General features: G+C 37.3%; 1 protein-coding gene across 1 annotated transcript in view; it reads right to left on the bottom strand.

Moving 5' to 3' along the window:
* Window positions 1-22663, bottom strand: part of LOC150105465 (acidic mammalian chitinase-like) — a 205298-nt gene that overhangs the window by 164837 nt on the left and 17798 nt on the right. The window contains exon 2 of the mRNA XM_090394835.1: window positions 4839-4934. Within this exon, the coding sequence (XP_090250961.1) occupies window positions 4839-4926 (88 nt within the window). The 5' untranslated portion in view covers window positions 4927-4934. The remainder of the gene's footprint in view (window positions 1-4838; window positions 4935-22663) is intronic.

Genomic DNA, 22663 nt, shown 5'->3' with positions numbered 1-22663 from the left:
ATCATCCGCATAAAGCAAAGAGCTGACATTAACATCTCCAATTTTGATATCAGGTTTAATACCACATTCCTTCATAATGTGATCCATATAGATAATGAATAACAGAGGGGATAATGTACATCCTTGTCTCACACCAGATTTAACATTAAACCATCTTCCTGTACTTCCTTCAATTCTAACTGCTGACTCACAACTCAAATAAAGATTAAGTATTGCTTGATATAATGCCCCATTGACACCATATAACTGCAGCGTATTGAATAGCTTCTCTCTTGGCACCTTGTCATATGCCTTTTCCAAATCTACAAAACTTAAATACAGATCTTTGTTATATTCCCATGCTTTCTCGACTATTTGTCGTAAAGTGAAGATCTGATCCTGACAGCCTCTATTTGGCCTGAATCCAGCTTGTTCTTCACCAAGCTTTTCTTCCACAATTCTTCTCAACCGTTTCTCAAGTATACTTGCATAGATCTTGCCAGGAACACTCAGTAGGGAAATACCTCTGTAATTCTCACATTCAGTTTTATTTCCCTTTTTATATATGGGTACTATGAGAGCTCTACTCCAATCATCGGGAATTCGTCCCTCTGTCCAGGCTTTCTGAACTATGCAGTGCAGCCACTGTAAGACTCTTATACCACCATACTTCAGCATTTCTGGTCGAATATCATCTACTCCTGCTGCCTTTCCACATTTCAAGCCTTTGATGGCTTTTTCTACTTCAAGTATGGATATGTATTCCTGACTGCATGCCTGGTCAGTGTTTTTTATCACTGTGCTGTCATCACTGCTTGTTTCATTTAGCAGTTTTTCAAAGTAATTACTCCATACTTGAAGGATATCTTTTTCTCCTGTTTTCATTTCACCTTTATCATCTCTAATTCCTTTTACAGCACTCTTTCCTCCATTCCTAAGCTTCTTCAACAACCTCCAGAATATTTTGCCACCTTCTTGATATTTATTTTCTATATTCTTGTCAAAGTCCTCCCATGACTTTTGTTTAGCTAGTTTTACACACTGTTTAGCTTTCTTACATTTGTCTCTGTATTCTGTAAGAGTAAAAGCTGACTTATTTGCCAGGAACTTTTGATATGCTTTCTTCTTTTCCTTCACTGCCTCTTTAACTTCCTGTGTCCACCAGGGAGTTCTGATTTTTTTATCTTTGCACACAACCTCACCACATGCCTCTCTGGCAGAATCAATCAATGTTTCCTTCAGAGTTTGCCACTGAATCTCCAAGGTTTGATTCCTGTTCTCAAACTCTTTCATTTTCTTTTCAATAATATTTCTGTATTTTAGTCTACAGTTTACATCTGAGAGCTGCTCAACTTTTATTCGCTTTAAAACTTTCTTACATGTTATTCTTTTCAATATGAAATTCAATTTTATCCTGCTCAAGACTAGATAGTGATCACTTCCAATTTCAAATCCTCTGTACACTCTGGTGTCCTGCACCAGGGAGAAAACATCACTATCAACAATAACATAGTCAATGAGACTTTTCTTATTCCTAGCCTCTTCTCTCCATGTGAATTTGTGCACATTTTTATGTTGGAACATGGTGTTAGTAATAACCAGTCCATGTCCTGAGCAGAAATCCAACAGATATTTGCCATTATTATTAGCTTTGCACTTTTCTCCAAATTTTCCCAAAATATTTTTGTATGTCTCACAATCATTTCCTACTCTACTATTTAGATCCCCAACTAGGACCAACTTTTCCTTTTTCATTGTGTCAGTTGCTTTTTCTAAAGCCTCAAAAAATTCCTCCACTTCTACCTTAGTAGAACCTTCTGTGGGACCATAGGCACAAATGAGTCTCATTGTCCAGTTCCCCATTCTCATATTTGCCCACATTACTCTACTTGAGACTGACTGCCATTCAAGAAGATTAGCCTCGTATTTTGTGTTGAATACTATGGCTACTCCTTCTTTTCCTTGATTGTTATTGCCTGAATATAACATTTTGTATTTATTGCTCAGAAAGATCTCACCAGTTTTGGTCTTTTTTGTTTCAGTCACCCCTATTATGTCGATCTGGTACTTATCTAATTCCTCAGCTAGCTCCATTTCTTTGCCATTCAGGCTTCTTACGTTGATAGTACCGATCTTTAACTCTGGTGATGTTGAGTTGGGGTTTGTTTTCAGATTTGTTCCAGTAGCTGACTTTTCGCTGTTCGCCCTGGTTCCCTGGCGAAAACAACGGGGGCCTTGTTTAACCGGGCGACGCCCCAGCCGGCATGAAATTTTGTCATGTTGTACCATCATTTTTTATTTTGGTTTAACCAATAAGAATACAATTTGGTCGGCTAAATCCCAAATTGCCAGCCCATCCTCGTTCGTTCAGTATCAAAGTAGATACCCAACAGGGTGCACCACAAGAAGGTGAGGATTGGACATTAGGTCAGAAGCCCTGGTCGGTTCTCCGCATTCCTTTAAAGGCTATGTGGAGGTCTCCTCTCAGTTATACAGCTTTGACCCTTAAGCACCCCGCTGACAATATCTTGCTTGGAAAATCTTGCTTGAGGAAGTTAAGTGTTCCATCTAAATTGTGAATAAGGATACAATATCTAGGCTAAAAAGGATCAACTGGACAAAGACAACGCTCTGATACCTTTTGTTTGAAATGAGAATTATTTCTGATAAATCAGGAGAACTTTCCTATAAACACCAAAAGCAATTCAGAGAGGTGGTTAGTAATTTTGTAAGATGGAGAGCCAATGAAGTCTGGTCTCCTGGATTTCTTGAGGATGTGGAAGCAGTGGAGAAGTTTCAGAGGCGAGTGGCCTATGGAATGTGCCCTACGAGGATAGACTGAAGGTGTATGGATTGCAGAAGTTGGCTGATAGGAGAAAAAGAGGGGATATGATAGAAACATTTGTTGCTGAAAGGGTTTTATAGGATAAATGCAGGGTTTTCAGAACTTGGCTAGAGGGACCAGAATAAGAGGCCATCCCTGGAAGTTGAATAAAGGTGTTGACAGTAAGGATGTGAGAACTAGATTTTTTGCTTGGAGAATGATGAATGAGTGGAATGGGTTGTCAGAGTCAGTTGTGAGTGCTTAGTTTGTTAATGGGTTCAAGGAGAGGTATGATAGATTGTGTGGATAGTTTGGGTCTACTGTGATGAGTCTTCATACATCATGGAGTTGCTCATACAATAATAATAATAATAATATTACATTGTCCCTTTCTAAACAAAAAATGTTCCAATCCTTCTAATGAAAAATATTCAGCAAGATTCCCAATATAACATCTGATTATGTTGTACTTCATAATATATACATAGCTTGAGCTTATAAAGAACACAATTTGGTTGACAAGCTCCTAAATGCAAGCCCACCAACTTTCATGCAGCATCCAAGTGGATATCTAATAATGGAGTACACCCATGAGAGGTCAGGATTTAGTAACCAGTCAGAAATAGATGTCATCATTCCTTATAAGTTAAGTGGAGATCTTTCCCAATTATGTAGCTTTAACCCTTGAACCACCTTTATAAAAATATGTCCATGCAAATGTATAATACAATCCTCATATATTTTTTTTACACCACAAAACTTTGTAAACTAATTACACGTCAGTACAGTGACAGACTATGGATTAGAAGTTTGAGGGTTTTACCAAAAGTAAAAAGTAAATATTATTTTAAGTAAACCAGAAGATAGTTTCCAAGGAAGTTGCTCTGGTCTTGTTTGGAGAATCACGTACTATCATGATACACACACACACACACTATGGCTTGGTTTTACCAAGCCATAGTGTGTATGTGAGTATATCATGCTATATCACATACTATCATGTACATCATGATAGTATGTGACACACACACACACACACACACACACACACACACACACACGTACATGGTGGAACTAGCTTACATCACCAATGACAAGCCTCGGGAGAAAATCATCACCCTTGTCAGCTTGCTATTATAGCAACTTCTATGACACATCCATATGTATCATTTCATGTTTATCCTTCGGCATGCACAAAACCTATTACAAACAGATTTGATATTTGTGGTCATTATCATCTCTTGAATACACTGGTGCTCTACGTTAAGGTAGGCTGCAATTTCTATTGTTGTCACCTGTTAATCCTCTTCAATAAGAACCTAGTTTCTGCATGTTGAATTCTGTCATGACAGCTCAAACTGACTAGCACAAGGCTCAGGGCATAGACACCTGTGAATGACAGTTGAATTGTTCTCCTTCATTAGGAATTCAATAGAATATAATGATGAAACAAAGTCTTTTGTAAATCATTTTATCATAGAGCTGTCATAACATACACTGTGTTGGATTGAGTTGTATTGTGTAGTGTAGTAAACAGATGTAACTATCAACATATATTTAATATTTATCATATTCATCGTAGTAGATGTATAATTGTACTAAACTTGTACATTTCGTAACTCTATTAATAATAATAATAATAATAATAACAACAACAACAATACATATTACTGGCATTAATATGTACTATTATAATTATTATTAGGAAAATCTTTAAGCAAATATAGCAATTTGTTCAAAATGTCATCCCTCAAAACTGATCCTTCTGGTCCATTACAGTCAACTCTCACTACAGCAAACACCATTACAACAAACTACTGGAAGTCCTGGATGAAGCTCCATAGAGAATGCTGTGCTGGGGTAAAACTATAAAACAGTATCCACTACAAAAAAAAATCTTCCTGGTTGTCTAGGAGTTTATTATAGTGAGATTCAACTGTAAAAGCAAAAAAGAGGATAAGGGCCACTACTATGAAGTGTTTATTACCTTCAAAAATATAATTTGTTAGGATTTAATATATTTCATTTCACTTACTTTTTCCAGAGATTTGGGCAAAGTGTCTTGACAATTGAGAAAAACAGCAAATTAAGAATAAATAATGACAGAGACAAGCGTTTGCCATTTTATTACCTAAAGAAATAAATGAACAAACATTAACATATAATAATTGCCTGAAAGAGCCAAAAATAGGCTTCAATCTGATACTGAAATATAAAAAGAAAGGATAACATATTCTATTTTATAGTCAAGTGAGCAAGCAAGCACAGTTTGCCCTCTGAAACTCTAAAATGTTTCAAAAGTGTCCAACAGCTTACAAAAAGGCAACCTTTGGCAGAGTTCCATGTACTCTGCCTGGGAGACAACACATTATTATTATTATTACCACCCCAAGACCTCATTGAGTCAAAGACTCATCTGGGAGGTCCTTTTATCACACACACAGCTCACCATACAGTGTTTTAAACATATTCAAACTCTTTACAGACACCACATTCTCAGGCAAGGCATTCACAACTCTGCACGAAAAAAACCTGCCTCTCACTCCCCTACTCACACCCTCTTTATACAGTTTCCAGGGATGACCTCTGGTTCTCCCCTGATCTCCCACTATTCTCTGTAGAACTTCTCCACCATTGATCTTATTATTATTATTATTATTATTCAGGCCTCCAAGGAGTCAAAAGACTCATCGAGGGAGGTCCTTCCTAAGACATAAAGTCTGTCCAGACTCATCGAGGGGAGGTCCCCCCCCCCTGAGAAACACAAAGTCTATCATACCACTCTTTAAACTCACTGACCGTTCTTGCTCCCACCACTCCATCAGGCAATGCATTCCATGGCTCAACCACCCTCCACACAAAAGAAACCACTCCTTACCCTCTTGCTCACAGTTTCCTTTCGTAACTTCCAGGGATGGCGTCTTATAACAACCCCTTACCAACTTGTAAGTCTCTATCATATCTCCCCTCTTCCGTCTCTCCACCAGACTCTGCAAATTACATCTTCTCAATCTTTCCTCATACTCAACATTCCAGAGGTCAGAAACTACCTTAGTCAGTCGCCTTTGGACCCTTTCCAACATTTTTTCGTCCTTCTGAAAACCCGGTGACCAAATCTGGGCACAATAGTCCATGTGTGGCCTAATCAAAGCCTTATACAACGGAACAAGAATCTCCCTACTTCTACACGTCAGTGTCCTCCGCATCATTCCCAGAAGTCTGTGTTGTCTTCACAATTTTGGCGATGTGTACCCTAAATTTTAGATCCTTATCCACTATCACCCCCAGATCTCTTATTTCCCCTACCTCCAACAATATATTCTCACCAAGCATAAATTCTGCATCCCATCTTTGTTTTCCAAATTTTAAAACCTTACATTTTGCAACACTGAACTCACATCCCCATTTCCGTGTCCAATCACTCAATCTATTCAAGTCTTCGTGTAAGGCCACAACATCTTCACTACTCTTTATGGTTCGTCCCAACTTTGCATTATCTGCAAACAACTGAATATTTCCATCCAAATCTTCGCCAATATCATTAATATACAAGTTAAACAGCAATGGACCTAAAACAGACCCCTGAGGCACTCCACTAGTGACTTTCCTTTTCCTGGATATCGCACCCCCATACACAACTTGTTGATACCTATCAGATAGCCAGTCTCCAATCCAATGCACTAATCTAATATCCAATCCCATCTGCTCTAGTTTGACTGTCAACCTATCATGAGGTACTCTATCAAAAGCCTTTGCAAAATCCAAGTATATTACTGTTTATCCTTCTACTCTGTCCAAGGAAGCAGTCACTTTATTGTAATAAGTAAGTAGATTACTAAAACATGACCTTCCTTTAGCAAATCCATGCTGTCCATCAAAGATAATACCATTATTATCAACCCAACTCTGGATCCTAGTTCTCACAAGCTTCTCCAACAACTTAACCACAACACCTGACAGATAGGCCTATATTTTGATGCTTGAGTTCGATCACCTCTTTTATGAAGTGGCACAATCTTGCCCTCCTTCCACTCCTTAGGAACTTGACCAAGTGCAAGACTCATTAAAAAAATATGTCCAGGCAGGTGTCAACTACCTGGCACATTCTTTCAGAATATGTGGTGATATATTATAAAGTCCCACAGCCTTATTAACATCTAGTTTGCTTAACTCCCCATACACCTCTTGCTCACCTACAGTCAGTCTCTCCTCCCCATCATCAACTGCTCTCAATCCCTCCATGAAGTCCCATTCACAAGACTGAAAGATCTTTATGAACTGTTCATTAAGTATCTCCACCACACATTCTGCATCAGCTGTCTTTATACCATTTTCTCCCATCCATGTCATCCTTCCATAATCATTCTTTTTTTTGCTGGCTACATATCGAAAGAATTTCTTAGGATTCTTTTTGCCTTCATTAACTAACTGCTGTTCATACCTCTCTTTAGCTACTCTCACCAAGCAAGTTACCCTCCTTGCCTGGTCTTTGTAGACCTCATGAAATTGGTTACTTCCACTTTTCTTATGCTGCCTCCACAATGCCCTTTTTCTCTGTATCGCATGCTTAATCTCTTTATTCATCCATCTCACACCTACCTTATTTAACCTTCTCACCCTTGGAATACATTTAGACATTGCATCTACTGAATAGTTTTTGAAAATCCTCCAAACTGCATTGATCTCTTTTCCAGCTAACTCCTCATTCCATGCTACACCAGCAAGCTGTCTCCTGAGCGCTTCATAATCACCTCCCCCTTGTATTTCCACATATACCCTTTTTTCACAGTTGTCCTTGCACTGCTGGCAACCACCCAGGTAATCACCTCATGGTCGCTTTCATCAACTGGTAGATGATTTGACACCTCATTTATAATTACATCCTCTGATGAGATGACCAAATCCAAGACCCTCAATCCTCGTGTGCTCTCTGTTACATACTGTCTGAGGTAGTTCTCCCTCAAAAACTCAAGAAACTCATTTTCTGTACTTCCAGTTGCTATCTCATCATTCCAGTCTATATTGCCATAATTAAAATCACCCATAATGATCACCCTTTTCTTATTTACTTGGCTAATTTGATTATACATTTCATTATCACCACCATCCACATTACCTGGTCTATAACAACATCCCACAAAGTATTTGATTCTATTCACCTCTATCTCACACCATACTGCCTCAAAACCACTGGCCCTATTTCTCTCTTGCATCTCTACCTTGTATGGATATAACTCTTTCTCTATCATCAATAGCACTCCCCCTCCCTTTTTATCCCTTTTATCCTCATGAAACATATCATACCCTTCCATCTCTATTCCTGTCAGGATGTCGTCCTCATAAGGGTTGTGTCTACTTCTCCCATGGAGACACACTCCATCTTGAGAGAGTGTTTATTCACTTGTGTGAATGAATGCATGAAGGTGGAAGACAATCAAACATCCACGGCTAGGCTGGATTCGAGCCCGCAACCTCATGGCTGGATATTTTGGATATTTATCCTTTTTATTAATACACACACACACATATATATAATGGATATTTAACCTTTTTTGTTTAATACACACACACACACACATATATATAATGGATATTTATGCTTTTTATATAATACAAACATACACACACATACATATATATATATATATAATGGATATTTATCCTTTTTATTTAATACAAACACATACCTAGACACACACACACACACACACACACACACACACACATATATATATATATATATATATATGTAAATAAGTTTTTTACCTTGGAAATAACTAAGTTTATAAAATTACTTGGTAACCCTAATATATATATATATATATATATCCTTTTTATTTAATACAAACACACACAAACACACACAATATATATTTATCCTATTTATTTAATACAAACACACACACACACACACACACACACACACACATATATATATAATGGATATATACTTTTTTATTTAACACACACACACACACACACACACATATAATGGATATATATACCTTTTTTATTTAATACAAACACACACATAATATTAATAAAAAAATGTTTATTGGTGCAACTACCCTATATGAAATAAAATAGAAAAGATTTCGATTTTTGGTCAAAATGCTTTATGATTTATCCTGCGAAAATTAATCAAATCGGGATAGGTTTTTTTTTTGTTTTTTTTTTACTGACTTTCGTTTGAAATTTATTATTTTGAGACAGTTTTCATCACCATGAATATTTTTTTATAATTATCACGATATCTTTATGGACTGAGAAGACTCCTTGCGGTAAATCTACGCTAACCAATATTCAATCTATGATATATATATTGCCATTAACTCATTTTAATCCATTATGACCAGACGACCATCACTAACGCAAAACATTAGCACAATTTCAGAGCTCCATGCAATTTTTTACTTGCATATTTTTTAGGTTATATATATTACTTTAGGGATGACTGAAAAATTAAGGCAAAAAATTAAAGATAAACCACAGAATTCGTTAAAGAATCCTCATACTTCTACTTACTTATTGTCCTCTAGGGAGACCTCATAATCAGGGGTCGGCAAATTATACAAAACCCTACTCGCCAGGCAAAAAAAGTTACTAGTTCAAAACCAACCAGTATTTGAATGGCATGTACCAATAAGTCAATAGGAGTTCCACTGAAGGATTAATAGTGCTATTCCCTGGTTGGCAAAATTATTTATTTATTGATTGATTAAGAATTTAAAAAAAAAAAAAAATTCTATTTTGTTCATTCTACAGCTACTCACCAACCAGCAAAATACTTGCTATCGTCGATCCCTGCTTGCAATGAAGTGCTTTGCATAAAAACAACAAACAATTTATTATTACTATTTATTGGTGCAAGTTAATGGTATCATTCACTTAAAAATTTTCAAAAAAAAAAAAAAATCAAAACTATACCTATCAAACCTCCAACAATGCATTCAAACTTTTACCACAGTAGACCCAAAGTAACTATTAATTATACAATCCCTATAATAATACCTCTCCTTGCATCGATTTTCACACACACACAAAAAAAAAAAAAAAAAATGAGGGAGAAGAACCAAGACCCAGCAGATAGTAAAAATACGATACCATTAAATCAGTGGTCGCCAAAGTGGTCGATATAACATTGTTAGGGATTGGTTCGGGCTCAGGGGTCGATGGAAAAATATAAGACATCATTGTACGGGTAATATTTAATTCGGTTAACTTGAATTATCTCCATCCTGAATGACAACGCAATTAAGAGTGAATCGTGGGAACAGCGACATGAATAGGACCTGTAAGATGGAGCAACGTCATGAAAATAGTTACGGAGGCCAATCAAGTAGGCCAAAATGAACGTATTTACCAACAAGCGTCTTTTTTGCTTATCCTGTTATAATTACGTAATAGTAAAATAGAGGGGGGGGGTCGATAAAAAGTCAAGAAACTCTTGAAAGGGTCGACGGTCAGTTTGGCGACTCCTGCATTCAATAAACAGCCACATTTTTATATATAAGCGAACTTTTAGAAAGTTCAAGATATGTTTGACTTTTTAAGGCAATTCCTTTTCTTATTGTAACGGTGGGCAAAAACTTACTACGAGAGGACCTCTCTCTCTGATGATCCTGAAGCTGTGATTTACTACAAAAGCAATATGATCCTCTGAACGGTATGTGACGTTACATTGTATATATATTTACTACACATCCAAACAAGATTAGCTTGTTATCTTATCACATAGCATCTCATATCTTTTCAGTACAGGAATAATAACATAAATTAATATAAAAAATAACATCACGATAAGTGAAAATCTTGTTTGTTTTATATGCTCTAACAAGTGATAGTCTTCACTCAGTATATTAGATCCGAAATAACCTCATGAAACAAACGAAAAACTGTACTTCAAAAATAAATAATTAAAATTATGAATTCAACAACAATGTATTAGATTCTAATACATTGTTGGGCATCCATAAAGGGCATCTAGAATCATTAAAGAATTCAATTATTCTAATAATTAGAATAATTGAATTCTTTAATGATAAATGTAGCGAACCGGCAAATGTTCTGAATTCTTTTAGGAGCAGTGAGATTTCCTGGATTTCTTGCTAACTATGATAACATTTTTTAATTTTTTTGAAGAATTTTTGCTAGGACAATCAAAGAATGAAAATTCAAAAAAAAAATAATAAATAAAAACTTGAACTTGAAGTAATAATATGCTTCATGTATCCCTTATAAAAATGGGAAAAATATATATATATATGAGCAAGCGGGTTTTTTCTCCCGTAACTCGGATTTTTCGTCCCAACTCAAGAATATCAACTGTAATACCCACATACTATTCCAGACATTAAAAATATTTGTCTTGTTATGTTGCTTACAGCTAAGTATATCTTCTTTTTAGCGAATAACAGGAGGTGAGCTGATGTGATCTGTTAGAACATTAGAGAGCTTATCTCATGCTATAAAAGAGTGTTGAGGAGAGAGCTGATCCTGCATTCGTAGCTTGAGCTGGACGGGCTTATGATCTGTAGTAAGCTCTTCTAATGTCTTCAGCTGATATTGATATCTGATGTTTTTGAGGATGACTATGTCAAGTACATCCGAACTTCCTGATGAGCTGTAGTGCGCGGACTCGGTAGGTCCAGCTACTATTGAAGAGTTTTGTAACATGCAGTTAAATAAAGTATGGCCTTTGGAGTTGAGATCTGCTATAATTATAGAATCCGTGGAGCCGAGGATGGAGTCTAAATCCAATAGTGCAATGCTTGGAGGATTGTACGCTGCATAGATTTTAACTCTACGTTGTTGGTGTGAACTTCCACACCTGTGTCTTTACGGTTCAAAGTTTGACGTTGGTTAAAACATTGTGGCTTAAATTTTGATAAAAATGGCTGTGCCACCACCACTAGAGTTAAGTCTGTCTGTCCTATATAGTGTATATCTTCTTAATCTATGGTTGTTAGATCTGAGGTGTGATTCGCTGATCAAGATTATGTCCGGATTGTATCTGTTTGAGAACTCTTGCAGTTCCAGAATTTTATTTGTTAGACCATCAGTATTCCATGCTATAATCATGAGTGAGTTTGGTTTGATTTTTTATACATTGTACAGGGTTGTCAATATGGATTGGGTTTCAAGATAGAATCTCTTTCTGGATGAGTGAGGAGCTTTCTTTGCTGAATTCCTGCAGAATGGTGGCAAGTGAAGTAGTTAGAACTGATGTTAAGTTGCTCTTCTGATGAAGGAATCCGGATTCGTGCCGCCTCTGAGTAAGTTTTGGTCATGGATGAAGGTCTCGCACCTACCTGCGCTACTGAAAGTGAGGTATTATGAGCAGGAGGACCATCTGATTGGTTGCTTATGGTATTATTGCATGGGGGAGCAGGGTTCACTCTTGCTGACCCACAATTTTTTGGGTGGAAAAGGCACCCGTTGTAATTGGCGGGATGTGGACCTCTACAGTTAGCACAACAGGAAGGTGTAGATCTTGGCTTGGAGCAGTTATTGGTCTGGTGTCCCTCTTTACATTTCAGACATCTGTAGGCAGATCTGCACAAATTTTGGCGTTGCCCGAATTTTTGGCATCTATGGCATTTCCCTGCCGATGCCTTCTTCATTAGAGGCTCGGTTGTAATTTTGAGCCTGCAAATATCTGTCACTTTATATATTCTTTTCTATGTGTTGCTAATATCGACCAACATCAGCGGTATAGGCCTTTTGTCAGATCTCAGCATCTGCTAATTTTGATTGGGGTCAGTACTTGACTAATGAGGATGGCAGTAATCTCATCAGTTGTGATGCCCTCAGCAAACCCTCTAAGCACCACTTTAAGATTTTTCTCGCTTGCTAGTGCGAAGGTATGAAGGGCAATTTGGAGTTGTCCAGCATTTTCGTTATTTTATGATAATTTGAGACAGTAGCAGGATGAATCTTTACATCTTCATCTGTATTTCTGGCCCTGAAGAAATTGATATTTTGTTCTCCTAGGGACCTTGAAACTGAGGTTCACTTCTCTTTGTGTCGGAGGATAACTGGAGGGACATTTTCTTTTTTGTCTTAAGTATTTTGGGTATCATGTGTTGCTACACCCTCTTCCATGTAGATATTCAGGAAACCGGGCCATTCTGCCTTAAATTTCTTTAATGTAAATTTAAGAACGTCAAGTGTAAGATCTCTGTTTAGATTTTGAATTGCATCCTTGATGTCTTTTATGTTTTATATTATTGTTCACCGTATTGTTGGAGAATATTCTGGTGTCTATAGATAATCCTGTAGACTTTAGAGGATCTACTGACAAAAATTCCGAAAATCTTACGATCTTCTAGAAAAGTCCCGTAGACACACAAATGTGTCTACCAGCAAATCAATACTAAAGTTTAAAATACCCTAATAAATGGAAAAGATGGAATGTCGAGAATTGACTTGACCACAGGATGGAAGCCAACCTCCTTAAAAAACCATAAATCCACCACTGGTTCTCATCGTGGGTGGGGCTACACGGCCATCAGACCTCGGGCATTTTTCATGCAGAGGGAGAGGGGAGACAGTATGAATAAAACTGTGTCAGTGCCAGTGCAATGTGAGATTCCCGAAAAACCTTGTATGAAATCTAATGAGGTTTTCAATTTAAAATAACTCGTATGATTTCGTCAAAAGTCCAAGCGAAACTCCATCCATCCAATCCTGTTGCATAGGGTGAAGCTTGCCGCTTTTTATACTCCACCTTGTCTGATACCTAGGAAACAACGATTGGAAAAAAATTATGAACATTTAACTCGCCCTGTGAGGTCAGGGCGAGTGGGCTACATAGCATCATTGGATATTAAAATTGCTTTAGATCTTTTATGCTTGTTGAGGTCTTTTTTTTTTCATTGTAGTTGCAGCTTGTTGTACCAGTTGATAAGGGTGTATAATCGTTTTTGAAAAGAACTCTGCAGCTAGAGTGTGTAAGAATAAGGATATATATGGGATATTTGTATCCTGGTGAATCTGAATATTTCTTATGAACCATGGAGCATTTAGTATCATTCGTAAACATTTGCTTTGCACTCCTTGTAATTAAAGTATATTAACATTGGAGGTATGGCTCCAAGCTGGAGAGATATGTAATTATAGGACGAATCACCATCTGATAGAATAGTAGTTTGTTCCTTATGATTAATTTCATGTGTCTATTAATCAAGGGATAGAGTTGAATGATAGTTTTAGATATTTTTTGCAGTTTATGGCTTGTAAACTGGGACGATGTCAGCAATTTTCCAAGAGGCAGGAAAAGATTGCATTCTGAAGATGATTGCATTTATAATGCTGAAGCATAATCTTTTGTCTAGAGTATTCCGAGGTATTTGGCTTCTATTTGTCGTGGAATTTTGGTATTAAACAGAACGATATCCCCTTTGGGAGAGGCTAATCTTCCAGTGAAGAGAATAGCTGTACATTTCTGAGGATTAACTTGCAATTTCCAGTCAGAGAACCACTGTTCTAGTTTTAGAATGCTATCTTGAAGTTTTTGGTTACAAGGTGTGGATGAAGTGATCTAGGTAATACTGCCATGTCATCTGCATAAAGGGCCATAATGGATGACATGGGATTATGCGAGATATCTGTCATTTATATTGAAAATAGAATCGGGGCCAGTAAGGATCCTAGTGGAACTCTAGCCAAAATTCGACTTTAAGTTGAGATTGTATCATTTATTTTGATCTGCATCTTTCTGTTCATGAGATATGATTTGATTAATTGTATCATCTTCAATGGAATGTTAGAAATGATGAGTTTATACAGCAGCCGGTAGGGCCAAATTTTGTCAAAAGCCTTTGCGATGTCGAGGAATACGCCAGCAGTGTGTTGTTTCCAGTTGTATTCCATGGAGATATATTCGACCAGCCTGTGAATTTGTTGAGTGGTGCTATGATGTCGACGTATGATTTTTTCAGAAATTTTTCCTAGATATGATTGCAAGCTAATGGGTAATAATTTTGAGGTAGATGTAGATCTTTGCCCAGCTTGTAAACTGGGACGATATCAGCAATTTTCCAAGAGGCAGGAAAATACTGCATTCTGAAGATTGCATTTATAATGTTAGCGAGATGTACAATAGCTTTCCAGGGAATGAATAGTTTGATTACTTTGTTTGTGATGTCATCGTGACTGGAGCTTTTTTATTCTTGAGGTACTTAATGTTGCCCATGATTTCAGCCTGTGAAGTAGGTGTGATCAGGTTAGAATATTGTCAGATTGTTTTAATGTGCGTCTAACATGGCGATGAACTTTGTATATATGGTTGATGTTTTAAGTTTTCATATGCAGGGCTGCACTGCTTTTCCAAATTCTTGCTATGGCTTCTGCTTTTTCAGCATCCATGTGTACAATACCCTGATCTAATTGTAGAGGGGGAAGGGATTTATTCTGGTTTCTGAGATTTTTAGGAGTTTCCAGGTGGAGTGATATGTATGGGTAAAAGATGATAGCATATTTTCCCACTGCTGATTTCTGTGACTCTTGAGAGCTTCTCTGACTGAGCTATTCAGTTTATTGGGGAGTTTTGTTGTCTTGAGGGGTGCATGTGTTATGATATTCTTTCCTTGCTTTATTTTTGTTTCTAATTTTATTCATAATATCTTCTGGAAGGCGATTGGGCTTGAAGGCAGTTGTAGTTTTGGTGACTGCTGCTAAGGCTTCCTTGATTTGATTTGACTGGTGAGATTTTCAAATGCTATGTCAATTTCTTCCTTTGATCTTATGCAGGGTACAGGGCCAATATATTCAGGGAGTACTTTAGATAATTTTCCCCAAGCTATGAAAAAGTGAGATGAAGACAGTTGTTCTTGATTTCCTAAGCGCCTCCGTAGCGCAATTGGAAGAACGACGGTACATTGCGCCCTTCGATTGGAATAGGCCTAAGTTCGATTCTCGTCGCGACGGGAGGAATCTTTATCTGGTCGATTTCAATCGATGGTGAGTTAGCCGATCTCATACGAGGGTAGCAGGGTTTTTTCTCCTGGAAACTCGGGTTTTTCATCCCGCATACATACAAATCGGCCCTTCAGAACACATGCAATTTACAGACAAAAATTACTAGTTGTGGTGGTGTTGGAGGTGGGCGGTAGATGGCGTTGATTCGTAGTAGAGGTAAGGTGTAGAGACAGTTGAAGATGTCCTCCCGCGATGAGTCTTCGGACTCCTTGGAGGTATGAGGAATAATAATAATAATAATAATAAATGAACTAATATGAGGCTATGATCTCACAATAATTCATTTAATAATTGGGGGTGTACTGATATTTAATATTCTGTAGAATTGCAATATCTAGAATGTCAGGTGTGCCATTTGGACTGTGATGAGTTGGCTCAGTGGGTCTCGCTATCGCTAAGCAATACAGGAGATAATGATTCTTCTTAAAAGATATCCCTTTTTATGTTTACCTCTCAAATTTCTTCTCTATTCAGAACCAAAGTTGCTTTCCAGTTTTTCATGCTGGATTGCAAAACGTTTTGTAGTTTTCGCTAATACCGAATAGTTTTGTGCATTTTAAAATCCAACTATGAGGCACAGAATCAAACGCTTTTTTTATAATATATCCAACCCATATGAAGGTTGATTTTTCTATGTTTGCAATTTGTCAGAATCATTTTATCAATTGGTCTTTTGTGCCTCTTGAATTTTTGCTGCTACCTTTTTGTTCAATTGGGAAAAGAGAATATGCTTTAAGATTTCTGTATATTTTATCAGCTAGTATGCCTATGAGTAGCTTGAAAGCTGTTGGCAGGCAGGTTATTGGTAGGAAGTTTAGTGGCTTTGGACCTTTTTCTTTATCCTTTATGATCAAAAATTTTCCCTGAGGAGAAGGTAGACTCCTACTGCATCAGATGGAAAAATAGGAAAATAGGAAAGAATCACCCGAATACTCTAATAGCATTGGGGAAGGGGGGGAAGCAATATATATATATATATATATATGTGTGTGTGTGTGTGTGTGTGTGTGTGTGTGTGTGTGTGTGTGTGTGTGTGTGTGTGTGTGTGTGTGTGTGTGTGTGTGTGTGTGTGTTTTGACTGTTTTGATTACTTGAGAGAAGGAGTAAAAAAAAACAAGTTTATAAAATTACTTGGTATCCTTAATATATATTGTCCCCAAGGTAAAAAACTTTTCACATATATATATATATATATATATATATGGGAGTAAGAGGACATCGAGTATATTGTTTTTTATCAGGTCATTCATAAATTTGTTTACAAAATCTATAGAATAAACGATGCCAAAAGATTAAATAATATACCTTTACAGGTAAAGAGATTCATGCAATTACATTTATAATAAATGTTCAGTTTGCAAATATGTCTCTGGCCCACATGAATATTATATTTCCAACCTGTGGCGTGCAGGGGCTGTGCGATACAACTATAACAACAATAATAGTCTAGTACTGATATAGGTGCAATGTTAAACAACAAATCGGAGATAGAAAAGAAATCCAGTTCAGAAGCCGAAAGATGCTAAAATGGGATTCATTTTAAAACACATTTGAATGTCTTTAGGATACAGAAGTCATCATTTTTATATTTCAGGATCAATTTGGAAGAATAACATAACATAAAGCCAAAAAAGATAGAAGTACCTCACTGTGACAGGTATGTAGAGGGCAGTTCATTAGAGGCTGTTTGGTGTGAGATAGAGATTAACAAGGCGAAATATGTAATTGGTTGTTGCTATAATCCAAGGGGAATAAGGTAGAATGTAGATAGCATGTATTGGCAAATTAGCACGATGAGTAAAGGTCAAGTAATTATTATGGGGGATTTTAACTTTGGGGGCATAGTTGGGGGAAGGAATGGTCACAAGGAACAAAGGAATGGAGTTTATACAATTGTTAAGAGATAATTACCTGAGACAGCATGTGATGGAAGGGACAAGAAATTCTAGAGTGTTAGATCTGGTCATAACATCGGAGAACATATCAATAAGTAATTCAGTTACAATGTCTCCACTTAGGGAAAGCGATCATGTGGTCTTGACCTGGGAGATTGAAAGACGTACTGAATATTCTATTAAGAATGGGTATATGTGGAATTACAAGGCTGGTGATTATGGCAAGCTGAGAAGTCAGCTTTCAGCTGTATTATGGCATGAGAAATTCAAGGGGAGAGATGTTGATGGTGCGTGGGAGATTCTCAAGGAGTATTTGAAGAAAGCTGTATCAGACTATATTCCCAGAGTCAGAAGGAGAAATCAAGTAGGAGTAAAATGGATGACTAATACTATTAAACAAGAGTTGCAGATAAAGAAAAGGTTGTGGAAGACATATAAAGAAAAAGGTGATGAGCGTTCCAATGATCAATATAAGGTACAGGCAAATAGAGTAACCTGTATGGTAAGGAAAGCCAAAGTTAATTATGAGAGGAAGCTAGCTGATGAATCCAAAAGAAACCCTAAAGAGTTCTTTCGCTATGTGGCTAGTAAAAGGAAGAATATTCATGGAACGATTACTTTAAAAAGTGTTGATGGTAAGGAAATTACTGAAGCTAATCAAATAGTTGAGTTGCTTAGTGATCATTTCGCAAAAGTGTACCATCTTCGTAGTGATAGTGCAGTGTTAGATGTGCCATTGACTGATGAGAGTATAGAGATAGATGAAATTGAGGTGCTTAATATATTAAAGAACCTTAATGCTAACACTGCCATTGGGTTAGATGGCATATCGGCCCATGTGTTACGAGAATGTGCAAGAGAATTAGCAACTCCTCTAACCAGGATGTTTAATTTAAGCCTCAGTTCTGGTAAAGTGCCAATAGAGTGGAAAGAGGGGAAAATAGTTCCATTGCACAAGGGAAGCTCTGAAACTGATGTTGCAAATTATAGACCAATCAATATATCTGGAGTGGTGGTTAAGATTTTGGAGAAATTAGTTAAAATTAGAATTCAGGACTGGGTGGACAGCAATATGATACTTTATAAGGGGCAACATGGTTTTGTGAAAGGTAGGTCTTGCCTAAGTAATTTGCTTACGTTCTATAATAAAGTAACAGTGGAGTTGGATAAAGAAAATCCTTACTCAGTGATACTGCTTGACTTTGCAAAAGCTTTTGACAGGATTCCACATGGAACTCTGTTACATAAATTAGAGCAAATGGGTTTGGATCCGAAGATCGTGATTTGGATTAAAGGATGGCTGGCGGACAGATATCAAAGAGTGGTTTACGGAGGAGCTGAGTCCAGGAAAAGGCAAGTGACTAGTGGTGTACCTCAGGGCTCAGTTCTTGGTCCTCTATTGTTTAATTTGTACATTCCCCCTAAAAAGCCCCTGGTCCAGATGAAATTACCAACAAAACAATTAAAGCCCTCCCTCACAAAGCTGTCATGCATTTAGTAGTCATTATTAATGCAATTCTGAGATTAAATTATTTCCCCTCAAGATGGAAACAAGCTGATATATTCCTTATTTTCAAGCCTGGTAAGGCACCTCAAATGCCACAGAGCTATAGACCTATCAGTCTTTAATCATGCCTAGGAAAAATCGCAGAAAGAGTCATTCTCAACCGACTTAATGAGGAGGTGAATAAAAATAACATAATTCCGAAAGAACAATTTAGTTTCCGTACCGGACATAGCACTACACAGCAAATTCACAGACTGACTGAATTCATCACTACAGGCTTTAACTGGAAACAGCACACAGGAGCTATCTTTTTAGATGTTGCAAAAGCATTTGATAGGGTGTGGCACAAAGGTCTCATCTATAAATTAATTTCAGCCAACATCCCTCTTTACCTTACTAAAATTATTAACTCCTTTCTACAGGACCGTAAAATTCAGGTCAAGCTGCGTGGAATTCGATCCTCACTGAAAAAAATCACTGCTGGTGTCCCTCAAGGCTCGCTGCTTTTTAACATCTTTGTTTCTGATATTCCTAGCACATCACTAACCACTATAGCTAGTTATGCGGATGATATGGCAATTCTTAGCAGATCTCTCAGGCCTAATATAGCTACTCAGCACTTACAAACTGCAGCAACAAATTTGGAGGACTGGTTCAGAAAATGGAGAATATCTGTAAATGCCGATAAAAGCACTGCCATTCTCTTCACAAGAAGACAAGCATCTCACTCTGGAGAAGTTAAACTTTTTAATACAGCCATCCCATGGAGATCTAGTTCCAAATATCTAGGCATTTAACTTGATAACCATTTAAACTTTAACTCCCACATAGTTTATACATGCAAAAAAGCAAACTCTGCAATTGTACAACTCTATTCTCTCCTCAATAGAAGAAGTCAAGTTAGCACTGAAAACAAACTACGGATCTATAAAACAATTATCAGACCATCGTTAACTTACGGATTACCAGCCTGGGGTCACACTTCCCCCACCAACATCAAAAAGCTACAAGTTATTCAAAACAAGTGCCTCCGTATGATTTTCAACGCTCCGTGGTTTGTCAGAAATGCTCTCTTACACCGTGATGCCGATATTCCAGATATTCCCACGTTCTTCCATAACAGTGCTGCTGCTTATTTTGCCAAAGCAGCTGTTCATACAAATCAAATCATTCGAGAGTCATCTAACTATGACGAACACGACAGGTGGAAACATAAGCGCCCGAAAGCAGCTCTGCTTATCGGTTCAGGTGCCTCCATCCAGCCCTAAATAGGGTGAGCCAAGTGCTCGCTAATCTTTAATGCAAGACTCTTTCATAGCGACAAAGGGATCGGCGTCCTTGGGACTGATATCCATCATGCCACATCAGTTATCAGTTATCAGCGTCGATGTCTATATCAGTCATAATTACGTCTAGTAGGTTTTGATTCGGGGTTGGTCAATACTAAAACTGAGAATTAATAGCGAAACCTTACTTTTAACGGTACTATAGCTACCGTTAAAATCCAATGACGTATTTTCTTTTTAAGGAATCAGTAGAATTCCTAAATTGCAACTAAATTAAAGTCTTACCTCTATATATCAATCAAATTGCATCGAAACGGATTCTTCAATCCATTAAATCCAAATTTATTTACTTCTGTATTTATCTATCTCACAACTGTGCAGTTTCCATTATCAGTTCCAAAATCGAATCACTTTTTGTTCTTCAATTTTTCTATAACCCACCTGAACAACAATAAAGCTCCAGGTTTAGATGGAATTACAAACAAAATGATTAAACTACTCCCCAGAAAAGCCATTGTACATCTAGTCAACACAATTAATGCCATCCTCAGACTCCAGTATTTTCCTTTAACATGGAAAATAGCAGATGTCACACCAATCAAAAAGATGGGAAAAAACGCCCTACTCCCTGAAAGCTACAGACCTATCAGTCTTCTGTCTAACCTTGGAAAGATCGCAGAAAAAGTAGTCCTTACTAGGCTTCAATCACAAACGGACCAAATATGTATAATCCCAAATGAGCAATTTGGATTCAGAAAAAACCACTCCACCGTTCAGCAGATCCACAGGCTGATCAAATACATCTCCGAAGGCTTCAACCGGAACCTTCATACAGCTGCAGTCTTTTTAGATGCTGCAAAGGCTTTTGATAAGGTGTGGCATCAGGGTCTTTTCTACAAGCTCATCACATTCAATATGCCTACTAATCTAGTTAAAATAATTCACTCTTACCTCAGAGACAGATACATGCAAGTCAAAATAAATGAAACTGTATCAACCAGAAGCAAGGTTCAGGCGGGAGTGCCGCAGGGCTCACTCTTCGCCCCCTTGCTGTTTTCTATCTTTATTGCTGATATCCCTCAAAACCCAAGCTCAACAATCACTGCCTTATATGCTAATGACACTGCATTATTAGCAAGATCTCCCAGCCCCAACCTAGCTGTCAAAAGATTCCAAAACAGTATTCACACATTAGAGAAATGGCTGATGGACTGGAGAATCCAATCCAATCCACAGAAAGTTCAGCCATACTGTTCAGTGGAAAAAAGTAAGGAAGATATACATTTACTAGGTGTTAAAATCCCATGGCAGAATACAGTCAAATATCTTCGAGTAATTCTCGATAAAAAACTACAATTCACCAAAGTTCAAAGATATCCAAAGTAATAGTGCAGCTCTACCCCATGATCAACAGAAAAAGTAAATTCGATACTCAGAACAAACTGCTCATATACAAGATGGTAATACGCCCAGTCATCACTTACGCATCTCCTGCATGGAGTCATATTCGAAAACAAATATTCAAAAGCTGCAGAGAATACAGAACAAATGACTGATAATGAGTTTAGATGCTCTGCGGTTTATCAGAAACTCCCAAATTCACAGAGACGTCAAACTTTCCCTGCATCACATCTCTCCTTCACGACCTAGCTGAAAAGTTCTTCATCAAGACAATTAATCATCCGAACCCACTGATGAAGCAAGCTTCAGACTATAATGAAGCAGATTTCTGCAACTACAAGAGACCCAAATCAATTCTATGCTGAGCTGAACACAGTTCACCTCACTGCCCTTTCAGGGCAAGCTTAAAGCTCAATAATTCTCCACCCAAAGAACTTTCAGATGGAGAAGAATATGAAAAGCATTTATGCTTCACCCATCAAAATAGTATCGTTCTGCGTTGGGCGAGCAAACTGCTCATAATATTTTCCCTCACTGTGACCATAACAGACAACCGGGAATATGAAAAGCTTTTCGCTTCTCCCTTTAAGTCATAAATGTCAATTCTCAATCTTATCAACAGATTATTAAATATGCAAATTTCTTTATATATCTAAGCTCTTATTTAAATACTAATTAAGTGTAGAAAAATTACTGAATATCATACAAATGTCTGAATTTATCGAATGACATTTTTGTCCATGTGTTTAGTCTTTCATTACGAGATGAGGTAACCTTTTTCAATAATAAA

Source organism: Typopeltis vanoorti, chromosome 6 (genome assembly GCF_054136105.1).
Source record: "Typopeltis vanoorti isolate ZY-2024b chromosome 6, IOZ_Tvanoo_1.0, whole genome shotgun sequence".
NCBI lineage: Eukaryota > Metazoa > Arthropoda > Arachnida > Uropygi > Thelyphonidae > Typopeltis > Typopeltis vanoorti.
This window is presented reverse-complemented; position numbering and strand designations above follow the sequence as displayed.